At 39.0% G+C, this 18,159-nt stretch overlaps 1 protein-coding gene across 1 annotated transcript in view; it reads right to left on the bottom strand.

The window, feature by feature from the left end:
- Nucleotides 1–2,211: 2,211 nt before the first annotated feature.
- The window catches only part of RBBP5 (RB binding protein 5, histone lysine methyltransferase complex subunit), a 26,787-nt gene continuing 10,839 nt past the window's right edge, over nt 2,212–18,159 (bottom strand). The window contains exons 7-10 of the mRNA XM_007953497.2: nt 14,453–14,522; nt 13,792–14,021; nt 11,768–11,959; nt 2,212–2,237 (exon numbers count right to left, since the gene is read on the bottom strand). Coding sequence (XP_007951688.1) covers nt 2,212–2,237; nt 11,768–11,959; nt 13,792–14,021; nt 14,453–14,522 — 518 coding nt within the window. The remainder of the gene's footprint in view (nt 2,238–11,767; nt 11,960–13,791; nt 14,022–14,452; nt 14,523–18,159) is intronic.

Genomic DNA, 18,159 nt, shown 5'->3' with positions numbered 1-18,159 from the left:
TTAAATAGACTTTATGAAACATTCTTTAGGAGACAATGAGTAGTCAATGGATTTTAAAACAATTTAGGGAAGAAAAAAAAAAGGCTAATGAGGAATTTTAACTGTACTACATTGTAAGAAAGGTCCCTGGAAGGCAGGAACCTCCACTCATTCATTCTTCTAACCTTCAGCGTGCCCAGCACTGTGGCTTCCACAGAGTTGTTATACAAACTTCTACTGAGCTAAAGAATCTGGAAAGAGATTTTGGGATCTCTTTTCTAGATATTTTTGGTTAATACCAACTTTTTTTTTTTTTTTTGCCTAAATCATTTATTTATAAGCTTGCCTAGAGGCAGAAATCTGGACTACCTAACCACCCTCTAGCCCTTCCAGTTCTGTATTTCTACACAGAATGAAGATCTCACATCCTCTCAACATAGTAAGCTGCATTTTCCATAGTACAAAGCAAAGTAGTGGGTGAGTATCAGAAGTGATCGGCGCTTACAAACAATCATCTACACCTGTTCTTTAATAAACATCCAATTTTATTTACAAAGCATTAAAGCTTCAGCAGAAATACCCAAGGCTAAGTCTCATCTTGTACAAAACTACAGAACACTAAAAAACAAAATGAGAGAAGGGGGGATGGGGGAAGAAGAGAATATACATATATTGTACAACTCGAGAAATTCAAACTGAAATGGATAAACAGTTTTAGGAGCTGAAAAAAAAAAAAAAAAAAATCCCAAGCATAAATAATTATTAGGAGCTGCTGCCAGAGACAATCTGACAAGGTTTAAATCGATGTTCTCAGTAGCCAGTTTAGGAGGTGTACACAGCATAAACATCCAAATGCACAGGAAACCAATCTACTTCACACATGGGAAAAAGGTAGAAACCCTTCATATCACACAGCTTGCACACTACGGCAGCACACAGTACAGAGAAATGGAATGACTATAGTGTATGCAAACAGAAACATGTCTAGTGAGCCACCTAACCAATCTCTACTACTGGTATAACTCATAAGACATTCACAGAATGGGCATGTGAGGAAAAAGTAGTGGCATCTTCACCTGGAGACTAGTGAGCCCTTTCCACATGTGGTTTCTTTACTATGGATTTTCAGAGAACTTCAGCCATCTACTGTACATGTCCATCCGATCTGCTACTTTTTACACATAAGCAACAATAAAAGCAAATACACACACCCACGCACCCACACACACACCCCAGAAAGAGAAAGCTAAGCAACCTTTCACAGAAAGGAAGTCACTGAAAACATGCAGTAAGAAAACAGAGCATGGATGCAGGGAGGACAATGATTAAAAAAAAATTTACCTTCATCTTTGATTTGAACTGTGTTGCTGCTGCTTTGATTATGGATGGTTTTACTTTAGTCCTTGCATAGATTCCCCCATCCCAATAAAAAAGAAGCTTATATGGAGACATCTTGGCTTGTTTCCATCTCTGGAAGCCAGCACAGATTGTGCAATATAAAACTACTAATGATTCTTTGCTGGAGACAGATGAAACTTGCTATCTTCAAAAGCCATGATTAATGCAAATAACCCAATGCTGGAGGGAATCACGAAATGGAAGGAAAACAAGAAAAAAAAACCCTGATGCTTTTAAAGCCCAGCTTCTTGAGGAAAATGTGGTAGGAAGAGGGGCCTTCTTACAGTTCCTTCCTTCCTAAAATCTTTCACACACTTTCTATTACTGCTCATCCTTTGTATACAATATGGAAATATAGGAGGTGTCTGGTGAGAGGGTAAGTTTAAAAATGAAGAAAGAAAACATGCAACAGTTTTGCTAGGATACTAGTAGTAAAACAAGTCGCTCAAGGACATGCACTGAGGACAGAAGGCAAATAGGAAATGACAGGTTTAAATGATGCTTGGTCAGATGAGCAAAAACCACAGGGGTCTCTTCTCCAGCAATACAACTAAACAAGTTTAAATGAGTCAATACTCCCACGTGATGTCTTCACAAATCCTCATTCCTGAGAGCCTATTTGGACTTATGCTTGAAAGGGAAGGGAAGGAAAGGGACGTATACTCTTCTTCCATAATTCACTTCTTCATCCAAACATAAAATTCACTCCTTCCACCTCCTGGGTGGGAGGTAGAGGACTTTGTTTTAAATTAAAGTCAATCTCAAATGATTGACCACAGAGTCCAGAGGCCACATGATGGTGAAACAGGGAAGAATGAAGAACTTCAAGGATCTTCACAACAGTTCTGAGATCGCTCCCCCTGCTAAAAAGATCAGACACAGAAAGATTTTTTTAGCATCAACTTAGATAAGTGATTTACAAGAACAGAAACACTTGATGGGAGGTGGATGACGCATTACAAGCATACACGGGTTAAGAATTTCTCCTCTTTTTGAAAAGTTGCAACCACCTCCAACTCCCAATTACCCTTTATTGAAACTACAAATAATCCAAACCCCAGCCTCTCACCCCAATATTCTTCTCAGTACTGTCCCAAAGGGAAAACAGAAAAATGATCAGACTTCTACACATTCTCTAAACTGCTTGCCAATCTCTTAAGTATTAACAAATAATGCTTAATAATCTAAAAAGTGCAGTAAGTAGCAGATAGGAAATTCTAGGGAACTACACCTTTCAAACCCTCATACAATACAATACTTACACGCTAAGGGGTTAACGGTGAGCTACAGACCCTTTTCCAAGCACCCCTGTTCTTAAGTGATATTTTCTTATCACCTCAGAATCCCAAATATGGTGAAATGTTAATGAGAGCTACAATCACACTTGTATGCACCAATAACTGATCAGTAAATAACACCCTAAACAGTAAAATCAAATGAACACTTCCCTGATTATTCCATAGAAGTTGTTCAACTTCTTAGAGGACATCCTTAAATGGGCTGCTGTGAAATATTAACTAGGAGGTGTAAAAAGAGAACAAGGTGAAGAAAATCTTCCTAGATGTCATTTGGAATGGTAAACTGGTTAAAAAATAATTGCCCAAGCTATGAAACAATTTTTAAAGTGAAGCTCAAGTTGTACTCATTTTTAAAGTCATCTCAAGCACTAATAAAAACTGGCAATAAAAACACATTCACATCTGCCTGAGAGTAGACTGACATTATAATGAAACCCAAACTCTGTTGAATTCTACACTGTTAAAAATCAAACTTAAACTTTTCTTCATTGTTCAGCAAGATGAAAGTTTATTTAGCACTTGTTTTTCGGATCGCTCCCAACATAAAACATAATCATTAACCTCTTAAGGTGATTTAAAAAAAAAAAATCCTGAGGCAGAAGAATCTGCTCCACAGGGCTCAATACCTGCCTTTATCATTTGAAGAGAAGCTTTGCTGGCTGTTCCCATGGGCACCTGGCCATTTTATTTGAACAGCGTTTAAATGAACACAATGTTGACATCCTACACCTATATTATGATAGGCAAAAGTGACTTGATCACAAATCAGGAGGATTAATAATGGGTGTTCAAGATGACTACTACAAGAAGATCTGGTGGTGCAGTGCCTAAGGCATTTGACTGCTAACCAGAAGGCTGGCAGTTCAAACCCACTGGCCACTCTGCAGAAGGAAGATGGGGCAATCTACTTCCGTAAAGATTTATGGCCTCGGAAACCCAATGGGGGTCACTGAGTTGGAATCGACTCCCTGGCAGTGGGTTTGGTTTGTTTACATATCCTTATTCTTGTGGACAGAAAAAAAAAAAAAGTGTTGTTGAGTTATCAGAGCAAGATAAGATACACAGAAATAGTAACATAGGAGAAGACCTACAGGCAATCCAAAAATCTGAAGCAGCAACCACTCCAAGAATATACATGGTTTCACTACAACATAAAGAAAATCTCCTGTAATATAAAATTAAGATAAATTCAGCACGTGATGAATACTTATTGGGGTACCTCCCAATAGCAGTCCAAGCCAGGGTGGTCTGAGAGAACCCTTGATCATAATTTTGAAGCTTTACCTTAAGTCAGCTACTAAGAACACAAAGAATGAGAAAGAATAATCATCTGATTTAGGGGAATTTCATATATTAATCTTAGAGACTGTTCATTTAAAGTAGAAGAGGAGGTAGAACATAAAATGATACAGCTGCTGTGGAAAAGTCTGGCAGTTCTGCAGTAAGTAACCAGGGGGTGGTTCAGAGCCCTAGGATTGAGCGGGCAGTGGCTGGCACCAGGAGGGCAGTGGTGCAGTGTGGCTGACAAAGGGAGATCCTCAGGGCAAGTCCACCTCTCGCAGCAGTGCCTCTGCTCCTTCTAGCCTATGCCCAGAAAAGACCCCCAGTTGAGCCAAGAGCACACCAGCCCCTGCAAGCTTTTAGACCATGTTTATGATAGACCACATCTTTGTCACACTTAATACTATTAATGTTTACTGACGGAGACCCCCAATCCTTGGAAAATCCTTGAGACATCAAGGGTAATGAGGAAAGTGGTGATTCTGCTTATATTTCAGCTCAGGTCTTCTGAGGGCTATGTTCTGGAAAGTGTTCCATGAGGTAACTGAGGGGAATTTGATAAATGATGTTGACTATATCAACCTGATCTTTCTAAAAAAATCCCAATCTCAGGGTCACCCTCACCAAGTTTCACTAATGGGTCCTCACTGATCACAGCAAGTATGCCTTCATGGATACGGGGCACCATGGAGCTATCCAATGCTGATCAACTGTCATTGGGAAGGATTTCCTGTAGCCCCAGATTCCAGCTGGCCAGATTATTGCTACAGTGGTATATTTGTCTTTCAATCTTCCCTTTAAGTATTGTTGTTGTTGTTGTTGTTGTTTGCCGTCGAGTCGGCCCCGACTCATAGCAACCCCTCCTTGGGTTTCCAAGGCAGTATCACTACGGAAGTAGGATTGCCCAACCTTCCTTCCGAGGAGTGGCTGGTGGGTTTAAACCGCCAGCCTTCTGGTGAGCAGTCAAGTGCCTTAGGCACTATGCTACCAGAGCTCCTCCCTTGAAGTATGTAACTTCCTAATTCAACATGCAACAAACTATGACAGCTTTATTCAGGTTAATTGAGCTAACTGAACAGTTTCTTCAGTAACTGGTCAACTGCAGACATTAACAATCATTTGTCACTTGTCTAACTTGCATAGCAACATAGCCTACACATACGATCCTGCTTTCAATTTAGCGCTAATGCAAAAGCAGTCTTTTTCTGGGATACAAAACCTTAGATCCACAAACACAACCCTCAGACTGGATTAATTTTTTTTGTGGGGGTGGGGAAGAAAAATGCCTCTGATATTCTGGGTTAGGTTTTATTTCTTAAAACCAGGCAGAAATTCTGCAATGGCTACATACTGCCTTTTACTGAAAATCTCCAAGATATGGAAGAATATGAGACTCAATGTTAAAAAGCTTGCCTTAGTGGCCTTGGGAGACCATGTGCAAATTGGCAGCAGGAGCAAGTTCCAGCCCACCTTTGCCTCCTCAGGACCCTCCAAATGACCACACCCCACTCTCACCCAAAGAATCTCACATGGGAGATATGATAGGTGGCCTGAAACTGAGACTTCTGATGGAATTATCTGTGATCCACTTTCACCACTCCCAAATTTGCAGATTTCCCCAAAACCAAACCACATTGCAGCCAGTCATAAAGCTGGACGCAGCCCTTCTGAGGAAGCCTGGGAACCAAATCACAATGCCCTGTCAATGCTCATCAGTGCCCCTGTTCCTTAGCACACTCTGGAGTTTGATCTGGCCATTTCTGTTGTGGAGATTCCCATTCAGGGAAAGGTCAAGGAACAAAAACCAAACAAGAATGAAGAAAACAGGAAGGAGGATGTGGAGGTCACAGGGGAAGGGCACACCGCATGCAATGAGAAGTTGGTCAGACGTCTGCAGTAATCTGTGCCAATGTTTTGTCTGTATGCTGCCAGGTAAAGGAATTGTTACTCTGGCCCTGTTATATGAAAATCTCCTCTAATCCATTTAAGAGGTCATACTGTTAAAATATTTAAGGTTGACCAACTTAAGTGTCTAACAAAAAATAATGAGAAAATAAAACTCCAGTTTGATGCAGTCTACTGTTCCAAGATGGAATTAAGTTCTAGCCTTTACTGAGAGGTCAATACCTCATTTAATTTTGTCAGCAAAGTGAATAACCACCAACTTCTAATAGGCCCTTAACAATGGAATCCTCTCCCACTAGAAGGAGCTTTGAAATGTTGACTTACACAAATACAGATTTCAGCGGAGCTTCCAGACTAAGACTCGGAAGAAGGAAGAGGCCATCCACTTCTTAGAGAATTGGCCAGTGAAAACCTTATGAATAGCAGTGAAATACTGTCTGATATATTACTGGAAAACTTTATGAATAGCCTTGAAACACTGTCCGGTATAGTGCCAGAAGATGAGCCCCTCAGGTAGGAGGGCACTCAAGATACGACTGGGGAAAAGCTGCCTCCTCAGAGTAGAGCCGACCTTAATGATGTGAATAGAGTAAAGCTTCTGGGACCTCCATGTGCTGATGTGGCACAATTCAAAACGAGAAGAAACAGCTGCAAACATCCTTTAATAATCAGAACATGGAATGTACAAAGTATGAATCTAGGAAAATTGGAAGTTGTCAAAAGTGAAACGGAACATAAAAAGATAAACATCCTAGGCATCAGTGAGCAGAAATGGACTGGTTTTGGACATTCTGAATCAGACAACCACATGATCTACTATGTTGGGAATGACAAACTGAAGAGGAAAGGCATGGCATTAATTGTTACAAAGAACACTTCAAGATCTATCCTGTAGTACAATGCTGTCAGTGATAGGATAATATCCATACGTCTACAAGGAAGACCAGTTAATACTACTATTATTCAAATTTACGCACCAACCATCAAAGCCAAAGATAAGGTAATTGAAGATTTTTACCAACTTCTGCAGTCTGAAATTGACCAAACATGCAATCAAGATGTGTTGATTATCACTGGTAATGGGAATGCAAAAGCTGGAAACAAGAAACACCGGTAGTTGGAAAATATGGCCTTGGTGATAGAAATGAAGCCAGAGATTGCATGACAGCATTTTGGAAGACCAACAACTTATTCATTACAAGTACCTTTTTTCAACAAAACAAACAGCAGCTATACACATGGACTTCGCCAGATGGAGTACACAGGAATCACATCAGCTACATCTGTAGAAAGAAGCGATGGAGAAGTTCAGTATCTTCAGCCAAAACAAGGCCAGGAGCTGATTGTGGAACAGACCATCAACTGCTCATATGCAAGTTCAAGGTGAAGTTGAAGACAATTAAAACAAGTCCACAGGAGCCAAAGTGTGACGTTGATTCTATCCCTCCTGATTTTAGAGACCATCTAAAGAACAGATCTGATGCACTGAACACCAATGACCGAAAACCAGAGGAATTCTGGGATGAAATCAAGAACATGATCCATAAAGAATGCAACAGGTCATTAAAAAGACAGGACAGGAAGAAAAGACCAAAATGGATATCAGAAGAGACTGTGAAACCTGCCCTTGAATGGGGAATAACTAAAGCAAATGGAAGAAAGGACAAGATAAAAGAGCTGAATACAAGATTTCAAAGAGCAGCTCGAGAAGACGAAGTCAATTTTTATAATGAAATGTGCACAAAGACCTGGAGTTAGAAAACCAAAAGGGAAGAACATGCTTGGCATTTCTCAAGCTAAAAGAACTGATGAAAAAGTTAAGCCTCAAGTTGCAATATTGAAAGATTCTATGGGCAGTATATTGAATGATACAGGAAACATCAAAAGAAGATGGAAAGAATACAGAGTCACTGTAGCAAAAATAACTGGTCGATGTTCATCCATTTCAGGAGGTGGCATATGATCAAGAACCAATGGTATTGAAGAAAGAAGTCAAAGCTTCACTGAAGGAAGTGGCAAAGAACAAGGCTCCAGGAACTGATGGAATACCGTTGAGATGTTTCAACAAACGGATGCCATGCTGCAGACACTCACTTGTCTATGCCAAGAGATCTGGAAGACAGCTCCATGGCTAACTGACTGGAAGAGATCCCTATTTGTACCCATTCCAAAAAAAGGTGATCCCACAGAATGCGGAAATTATCACACAACATCATTAATATCACATGCAAGTAAATCTTACTGAAGATAACTCAAAAATGGCTGCAGCAGTATTGACAGAGAAATTCCAGAGGTGCAGGTTGGATTCAGAAGAGGACGTGGAACAAAGGATATCATTGTTGATGTCAGATAGATTTTGGCTCAAAGCAAAAAACACCAGAAAGATGTTTACTTGTGTTTTCTTGACTATGCAAGAGCATTTGATTGTGTGGATCATAACAAATTATGGATAACATTGAGAAGAATGGGAATTCCAGAACACTTAATTGCACTCATGAGAAACCTGTACATAGACCAGGAGGCTGTCATTAAAACAGAACAAGGGGATACTGCATGGTTTAAAATCAGGAAGGAAGTGCATCAAGGTTGTATCCTTTCACCATACTTGTTCAATCTGTATGCTGAGCAAATAATCAAAGAAGCTGGACTATATGAGAACATGGCATCAGGATTGGAGGAAGACTCATTAACAACCTGAGATAAGCAGACAACACAACTTTGCTTGCTGAAAGTGAAGATGACTTGAAGCATTTACTGATGAAGATTGAAGACTGCAGTTTGCAGTAAGGACTACACTTCAATATAAAGAAAACAAAAATCCTCACAACTGGACCAATGGACAGCATTATGATAAATGGAAAAAAGACTGAAGCTGTTAAAGACTTCATATTACTTGGTTCTACAATCAACACCAATGGAAGCAGTAGTCAAGACATCACATAATGTACTGCACTGGACATATGTGCTGCAAAAGACCTCTTTCAAATGCTGAAGAAGAAAGATATCTCCTTGAAAACTAAAGTGCATCTAACCCAAGTCACGGTATTTTCAATTGCCTCATATGCATGTGAGAGCTGGATAATGAATAAGGAAGACTGAAGAAGAGTTGATGCTTTTGAGTTGTGGTGTTGGTGAAGAATACTCAAAGTACCATGAACTGTTAAAAGAACTAACAAATCTGTCCTGGAAATAAGTGCAGTTGGAATGCTCCTTGGAAGCAAGAATGGCCAGACTTCATCTCACCTACTTTGGTCCTGTTGTCAGAAGGGACCCTTTCCTGGAGAAGGATATCATACTTGGTAAAGTGGAGGATCAATGAAAAAGGGAAGGTCCTCAGTGAGATGGACTGACAAAGTGGCTGCAACAGTGGGCTCATGTATGGCAAGGCTTGTGAGGCTCGCACAGGATTGGGCAGTGTTTTGTTCCATTGTACACAGGGTCGCTATGAATCAGAGGCGACGCGACAGCACCTAACAATAACAACCACCACCACAACAACTTACTGTTCAAAATTTAACTGCAAACTGTCCTTCTCTCACTAAGCTAATAATGCTAGTATATGTATTCAGTAAGGGTCCCTGGTGGTGCAGTGGTTAAGTGCTTGGCTGCTAATCAAAAGGTTAGAGGTTCAAACCCAATGGCTGCTGTGTAGGACAAAAATGTGACAGTCTGCTTCCATAATGATTACAGCTTTGGAAACCCTATGGGCCAGTTCTACCCTGTCCTATAGGGCCACTATGAGTCAGTATCCACTCGAAAGCATCAAGTCTATGTATTTAGTACTTTTAAAATTTTAGGAAATAAAAAGGCCAATGGGAGCTCTGGTGGCATAGTCCCTAAGGCATATGACTGCTAACCAGAAGGCTGGCAGTTCAAACCCACCAGCCACTCCTCAGAAGGAAGATTGGGCAATCTACTTCCATAATGTTACCACCTCAGAAATCCAAGGAGGGGTTGCTATGAGTCGGATCCAACTCAACGGCAGTGCATTTGGTTTTGGTTTAAAAAGGCCCATATCTTTAGCGTGAAGTAATCTTTCCACGATTTTGACTTTGAATCTCATTTAGACATTTTTGAAACATAGCTGAGAAACACCACTGCTCAGCTGTAAAACCTGAGAGTACTTCATGTTGCCTTTGAGAGAAACCCTATTTGGAAAATGCCAAAGATATTAAGTAACTGTTAGTGGCCATTTCAAATATAATTAGGAGTTGAAATTACTGTAAGAGAGGAAAAATGTGATTTTTAATAAACGTTTAAAAGGTTTCATTATCATACACTTACTACTGAAAAGCAAATGAGAGATTTTGAAGAAGCTGGGAGATTGTGTCTTAGAATGCTTTAATTAATTGAATATGTTTGGTCACATTTTAAATCAGCCCAAAAATACCCTGCAGTATTTTTGCTCTTCGAGCCAGAGAAATCTATTTGAACTTTAAATTGTGTTTCTTTTATAGTGGCATCAGCCTGTGTAAGAAGTAGCTTATGAAAGCATCATTTTTATCTACATCTAGTTGATTACTGACCTGAAATCTTTATTGGTAATGTACATATGACTCTTCTGGGACTATTTTCAAATATATATAGACACAGCCTTAGGTGGACTGAATGTGGAAGTGGTAACCAATTATCAATGGAGTCCTATAAATATTATTGTTGGAAAGATGCTGGTATGTGGTGTGGTGTTAGGCTATTAAAAACTGAAGTCTAAATCTAGCAAACTTGAGGAGGAATTATCAAAATGGCAAATAATTGAGTTTGTTTGACCTTCTGTGAAGAAGATGATTCATGTTCATGGACAATGATTAACTGACTTAAAGTATAAGTGAACAAAGATTCTGTTTTACATTCTCACGTAAATCACTGCATTTGGAGTAACACATTTAAATTAAAATTTTTAAGAGGTAAATTCAAAAAAAGAAAAAAAAAATCAATACCAAATACAATCACTGATATTTAATTAATCCTACCTCTGAGCCTACTGACCTAGTCACAGAAATTTGAGTACTGTATTAACTAAAACAACACTTACATATAAAACAAAACAAAAAACCTTTTAAAACCCAACAATGTTTGAAGAGAAATGGACTCAAATTTGATTAATATTTTCCACCTAAGAGACCATATAGCCTGGGTTAACAAGTATTTGATAGGAAACTAAAATTGTGTTCCTCACCCTAACCCCACATACACAAAAGACCCTTCAATTACATAAAAGTGAGAAAACCTAAGTATTAAATTTCAATAGGCTTAGGTGTTAAAATGCTAATGTAGGTACTGTAAGTTTCTGTCTTTTTAATAGCCTCTTGTTCTCAGGTACTGAAAAAAACCTCCTCATCTTCTCCTTTAACATAATGGTACTGCTAGCTACTTCAGGATTGCTTCTAGACTACTGGAAGAAACCAAACCACCACCTCTAGGATTGGAGCGATTTACAGAGAGGGGAGAAGGTGCTTAACTCAACAGTCGGGGGCTGCAGAAAGCAAGCTTGTATTTCGAGGTATCTGTCTGGCTCTTTCACTTCAGGGGTGGACAAATTAGGAGCAAATACAGACCAAGAAAAGAATTAAACCAGGGGTTCTTACCCTTTTTGGGGGCACAGATTCTCATAGGAATCTGAAGAAAGCCATGGACATACTCTTCAGAAAAAAAATATTCACACAATATTTTGCATATAATGTCAGGGGAATATAGATCCCTTAAAACCTATTTATGGATTCAAGGTTAAGAGCCAATGAATTAAGTCAAATTTGGTTTCGCTTGCCCTTAGCAGAAGCTTAAAATTCAGAATATATGCCACTGGAGGAGAAGAAGAAAAAAAAAAAATGGTGCAGTTAAACGGAGTTAAGGGCTGAACAAAGCAAGGCCACGAAGCAAGCCAGACGGCGCTCCCAGCGTGTCCTTACCTGTCAAGGGCTGGCTGAGTTCCGCCTGCACTTTACCCTTCGCTGATCCTTCCAGAGGTAAACCTCTGTCCCCTTTGTAGAGTTTCGGTTTAAATGGAGAATCTTTCTCTTTACCTTTTGATCCTTTAGGTCGGCCTGCTTGCTTCTTCTTGGATTTGCCATCCCCCTTCACACCCAGTAGTGGATGGACTTCTGTAAAGGGACAGACAGATGGACATGGAAAGGAATCCACACAACACCAACGCCATCATCCCAATCCAAGCACCTGCCATGCCACCTATCAATGAGCAAAGAGTGTTACTCTTGGGTCCCAGGTTCACTAATAAAAGGAGGAAAACTGTAAGTGTCTATGAAATGAGAAATACTTACCTGGCCAAAGGACACACATGGCCTCTACAGTTTACACCAACCTGTATCAGCTATAAATTGAAAAGGTAGCCAAAATACACACTGATATTCAACCAAGCCAAAAGAGGAATGCATACACACACCAGCATGTGGGAGCAAAAAGGGAATCATGACTTCACCACTTCCTGTGAGCCTGGGGCACACCAGCCAACAACTCAGAGCCTAAATTTCCTCCTTTGTAAAGCACGTATAGTAAAACAACCTGCAGGGTTGACGTAAACATTAGCTATGGTACATAAATGACACAAAAGTGCCTGGAATAGAGCAGGAGAGGTACACAATCGACAGCGTCAGGGAACTGGACAGCTGCATAATTAATTGATCTGATAAACATGTAAACACACACACACCCCTACCCATCACAGGAAGTGACAGTAAAGGCTTCCATAGTCAGACTATAAAAACAAGGAAGAAGAATGAAAAGGCTGTCTAAGTTGGACTAGTACAGTGGCACCTAACAAATGCACTCTACAGAAAAAAGAAAAGAAAAAGCAATGTCATGTGAAATGAGCTCTGAACCAGGTGTCAGAAGATATAAAGTGTGTCTCTCATCTTAAGCAAAGTACTAAAGTGTAGAATTTCCCCATTTTAAAAGAGAGATGATAACTCATATAAAAAAAATTCAAAATAGATCAAGGACCTAAATGTTAAACCTAAAACCATAAAGTTTTGGGAAGAAAATATAGGGGCAAAGCTATGGGATTTTTTTTTTTTTTAAAATGACAGATTATCAAATTCAATAATTCAACAACAAATCTATGAGAAACAGAAGACAAAAACAGGACCTCATAAAAATCAAATACTTATGCTTATCAAAGGACTCTATCAAAAAAGCAAAAAGATAACCTACAGATTGGGAAATAATCTTTAGAAACCATATTATCTGACAAAGGTCTAATAGACAAAACATATATAAAAGTGCTCTAACTCAACAACAAATAGACAAATAATCCAATCAAAAATAGGCAAAGGACATGAATAACATCTCACCAAAGAGGACAGTGTAGTGCCTAAGGCACTTGACTGCTAACCAGAAGGCTGGCGGTTCAAACCCACCAGCCACTCCTGGGAAGGAAGATTGGGCAATCTACTTCTGTAGTGATACCGCCTCGGAAACCCAACGATGGGTCACTATGAGTTGGATCCGACTCAATGGCAGTGAGTTTTTTTTTTTGTTAGTAGTTATTAACCAACTTCGCTAAAGCCTACTATATTAAAAATTCAAGGTACATACAATGGTTCTTAATAACAAATGGGTGCTACTTTGTGACATGCATTAAAACATTATTATGACTCTATTATTATGTGAAAGATGCTTTAGTGTATCTGGAAGTATTTCTTTAATGTTGTTTGTTCAAAGAGGTATATTATATACTATACACTAGACAAACATTTAACTAACTACATTATATACAAATGGTACCTAACTCTTCTGACTTATGTACAAATGCCACTTACAGACTTAGGTACAGAATTCTGAGAACATAATCTAAGGACAGCCTATATAAAAAAGACTAATGGGAAAATTCTTTTAAAGGTAAAATTGCCCAAACAGGAAATTACCAGATCGTGCTGGCATCTGTCAGGCAACAGAACGATGTGGTTCTTATTCTTACCATCATTTGGTACTCCTTGAAGTTCTATATTGGTTGTTTTGGGTTTCTTCTTAGGTGGCTGGGATCCATCTGTTGAAGACTGCCTCTTCTTCTCTGAACTAGCCCCTTCATCCATCAAGGAGGTTTGGACTGCATCCGGTGGGGGGCCATAAGGATTTTCTTCTGGGTCTTCTACCTCAGGAGCAATGGGTAAATACAATAGAGCCTTTGAATCTTCCAGCTCTTCATCACTATGTGGAACAGGATCAGACAGGGATTGGAGAAAAGAGGAGATAGTTGCTTAAACCATGAACCAGAAGAATCATGTTCAGGCCAGAAGAATCATCTATATTAAACATAAGCAGCATGTGTGAATCTAGAACTTTAAGGAAGATGAAAAAATGGAAAAGGGACAGGATGATAAAAAAAAGTTAGTAGTAAAAATGAAATAAATGGTACAAATGTTATTTCAGTTTCTTAAAATTCTCTACTGCAGAAGAAGAAAGTGGAAATGAGGATCAGAGAATGAAGACTGAATGTATTTCTTGTAAACCAAAGAAGTTTTCTCTTTTGGATAATAAGCAGATGGGACTGAAAGGATAGTGAGGGATAATTTAGTAGGTGAATACCAAAGATTGAAGACAGGGAGAGGCCCAGATATCCAGCCCTCACTGCTGCTCACCTGCTACAAAAGGCAGCGATGGGATCCACACTGGTGACATCCACTTCCTCATCCTCGGCAGCATCAGCCCCTGCAGGAGAGACACAGAGGAGGTTTGAGGCAAAGTGGAAAACGCTTTTGTTACTTGCAGGTTAATGATTCTCATACACTGAAATCCAGGAGAAACAAAGTACAAAAGCCAGCCAGTTCATTTTACTTAACCCTTCAACAAATATATGCTAAATTTCCACAATATGCTAGGCATTGGGAACAGAGAGGTAAAGACATGAGAAAAGTTGGGGCTGGTTCTTCATCTAATTGGTGGACAGACAGATTATTTTCATTTAATATAGTAAGTGCTTTTCTGAAGAGATGGGAAGGAAAGAACAATGAATTTTAGAGATGAATTTGGGGAGGATATCAGAGAATATAATCCAAAAATACCAATAAAATCTCAAATCTACAACCCCAATGATCTTCTAAAACACATGAAGCATGCAAGTTAGAATACCACAAACGTGAGACTTGTGGAAGACTCCGGTAAGATGGCAGGAATAGGCAGAAAGACTCCATAGACCCTCTTCAACAAAGAAAGAAAAGGGGAAACAATTAACACAGATACAGAAGATAATCCTGAACCCCTGAGCCTTGAAGGGAAGGATATAGAAGTGGACCAAACACCAACTAGCAAAAGAATTTGCATGAAAACACCAAAAAAGGAGACATACAGAGCTGCGGTCTGGCAGCAATCCTGACAGCATAGACAGCTTGGATATTGTCAAGGACCTAAGAATTAGCCTAAAAATTGGTCCTGCTAGCCAGAGACTGCAGAGGACTGCTCTGGTGGCCGGTGAATAAAAGGGGAAGCAGTAAAGAGGAAGGTGGGCAGAGCTGTGTATTTCTGTCTGTCCAGAGGGTGCAACCATTTTGAATGTTTACAAGTGGCTTGACCATTTTGGATATTTAAAGTGACAGCATTCTCCCAGATTCCAGGGACTTAAGAACAGGCTCCACTTGCTGGGAAACCCAAGGACATTATGGACACGGATGACTGGAAAGGTGCAGCATGCCCCTTGTTACTCTTATACCCCATACCCTCCTGGTGAACAGAGATACGGCCATCACTCACTCCCATCTACCTTCTGGGCCAGCAGGAATTCCATCCCAGTCTGCGTGTGCGGACGGAGCCTGGGTGCCCTGCCCCTCACTGCACTGATTTTTTTTTTTTCTTTTTTTCTGTTCTTAGTTTGTTTTGGTCTGTTTTAAAACTACTATTATTACTTTTGTCCTTTTTACTATTATTCTTTATCTTCCTCTCCCAGGGTTCCAGTTTTCAGCTTTTTTTCTTTTCCCTGTTCCTAAGAGTAATTTTTTTTTTCCTTTCTTGTGGTTAACCCAGTTCCTTGTTTTTCTTTTTTGCATTTTTCCCATTTATTTCTTTATTCTTCTTCTTCTTTACCTTTTTTCTCTTATTGCCCTCTCCCTAGATATTGCAGGTTTTTTTTTTTTTTTCTTTTTCCATTTTTTCTTTCTTTGGCTACTGTTCCTGTGTGATTACACAGTGTATTTTTTGTCCATTTGCTTTTACTTTTTTGAAAGCTATTCAATTGTTATTTTTCTCTAACTGAGTGGAAGGCAGCAACAGTCCCCATATGACACAACTACACACACACCTCCTGGAGCTGCACTTACTGAGTGAGAGCCACCACTTCCTTCTCCAATGGGCCAATGATAAACAACCACCAAGAAGAGCCTGACTCACCCTTGTACGCTCTTCACTAACAGTCAACTGAGATCTAAATACAACAACTCCACGATGTCTCTGAGACAACAGTTCACACAAAGAAGATAAAGTGGTAGAGACAAGGGAGCAAGATACACACCCAGAACACATCCCTGAGGAAGAAGAAAAATTGGAACTCTCTGATAAGGAATTCAAAAGAATTGTATTTAGGTATCTTCAAAGGTTTGAGAGACAGACTAAGGAAAACAAAGACAAAATCCTAGAAGAATTCTGGAAGAAAATACAAGAAAAAAAATGACAAAATAAATGAAAAATTAGAAAAGATTCAAAATCTACAGATAGGAATCCAGAAGATTAATACTAAATTGTCAGAAATATATAACACATTAAAAGGGCAAAGAAGTAGAACTAATGTAAAGACAGAATTAATGAGATTGAAGACAAATACTTGAATACTTCTTTGAATACTTTGAATACTACTGAATACTTGTCAATAACTACATTGAATGTTAATGGATTAAATGTATCACTTAAGAGATGGAGAGTTGCAGACTGGATAAGAAAACAAAACCCATCAATATGCTGTCTACAAGAGACACTCCTTAGAGAGAAAGACAAAAATAGACTAAAAATCAAAGGTTGGACAGAGCTATATCAAGCAAATAGCAACTGTAAAAGAGCAGGAGTAGCAATATTAATTTCTGATCAAATTGACTTTAAGACAAAAACACCATATGAGACAAGGAAGGACATAATATAATGATTAAAGGATCAACTGAACATGAAGATTTAACCATAATAAATCTCTATGGACCCAATGAAAGAGCCCCAAAATACATAAATCAGACTTTAAGAGTTGAAAAGTCAAATCAATGACTCCACAGTTATAGTGGGAGACTTTAATACACCACTTTCTTTAAAAGATAGAACAAATGGAAAGAAACTCAACGAAGATGGAGAAGAGCTAAACAATACAATCCACCAACTTGACCTTATAGACATCTACAGAGCACTTCACTCAACAACAGCACAATACACATTCTTTTCCAGTGCACATGGAACATTTTCCAAGACAGACCATATGTTAGGCCATAAAGCAAGCCTTCATAAATTTAAAAACATTGAAATACTGCGAAACATCTTCTCAGATCATAATGCTATCAAATTAGAATCAACAATAGGAAAATCAATAGAAAAAGAGTAAACATATGGAAACTGAACAATACCCTCTCTGAAAAAGACAGGATGAGAAAAGAAATAAAAACTAAAATTCAAAAATTCTTTGAATCAAATGAGAATAAAAACACAACATACCAAAGTCTTTGGGAGACAGCAAAAGCAGTGATTAGAGGCCAATTTATAGCAATAGCTGCACACATCAAAAAAGAAGAAACCATAAAAGACCTACATACATGGAAGAACATCCCATGTTCATGGATAGGAAGACTGAACACTGTGAAAATGTCACTTCTACCCAAAGCAATCTATACATTCAATGCAATCCCAATCCAGATCCCATAAACATTTTTAAGTGTATGCAAAAACCAATCACTAATTTTATATGGAAAGGAAAGCGACCCCAAGTAAGCAAAGCACTACTGAAGAACAACAACAAAGTAGGAGGTCTCACACTGCTGGATCTCAAAACCTACTATACAGTCACAGTAGTCAAAACTGCCTGGTATTGGTATAATGACAGACACGTAGAACAATGGACTAGAACTGAGAACCCAGAAACAGATTCATTGACCTATGGTCAGCTGATCTTTGATAAAGGGCCGAAATCCATTACATGGGGAAGAGAATGTTTGTTTAATAAATGGCGCTGGCAAAACTGGAGATCCATTTGCAGAAAAATGAAACAAGATCTGTACCTCACACCATACACAAAAACAAACTCCAGATGGATCAAAGACTTAAATGTGAAACCTAAAACTATAGAGTTTCTCAAGGAAAAACTAGGGGCAAATTTAGGGGCCCTAAT

The sequence above is a fragment of the Orycteropus afer genome, unplaced genomic scaffold (assembly GCF_000298275.1).
Source record: "Orycteropus afer afer isolate SDZICR_OR568_19922 unplaced genomic scaffold, OryAfe1.0 scaffold00013, whole genome shotgun sequence".
NCBI classification, from domain to species: Eukaryota; Metazoa; Chordata; class Mammalia; order Tubulidentata; family Orycteropodidae; genus Orycteropus; species Orycteropus afer.
Note: the sequence above shows the minus strand (reverse complement) of the source record. Positions and strands in the feature narration are given on the sequence as shown.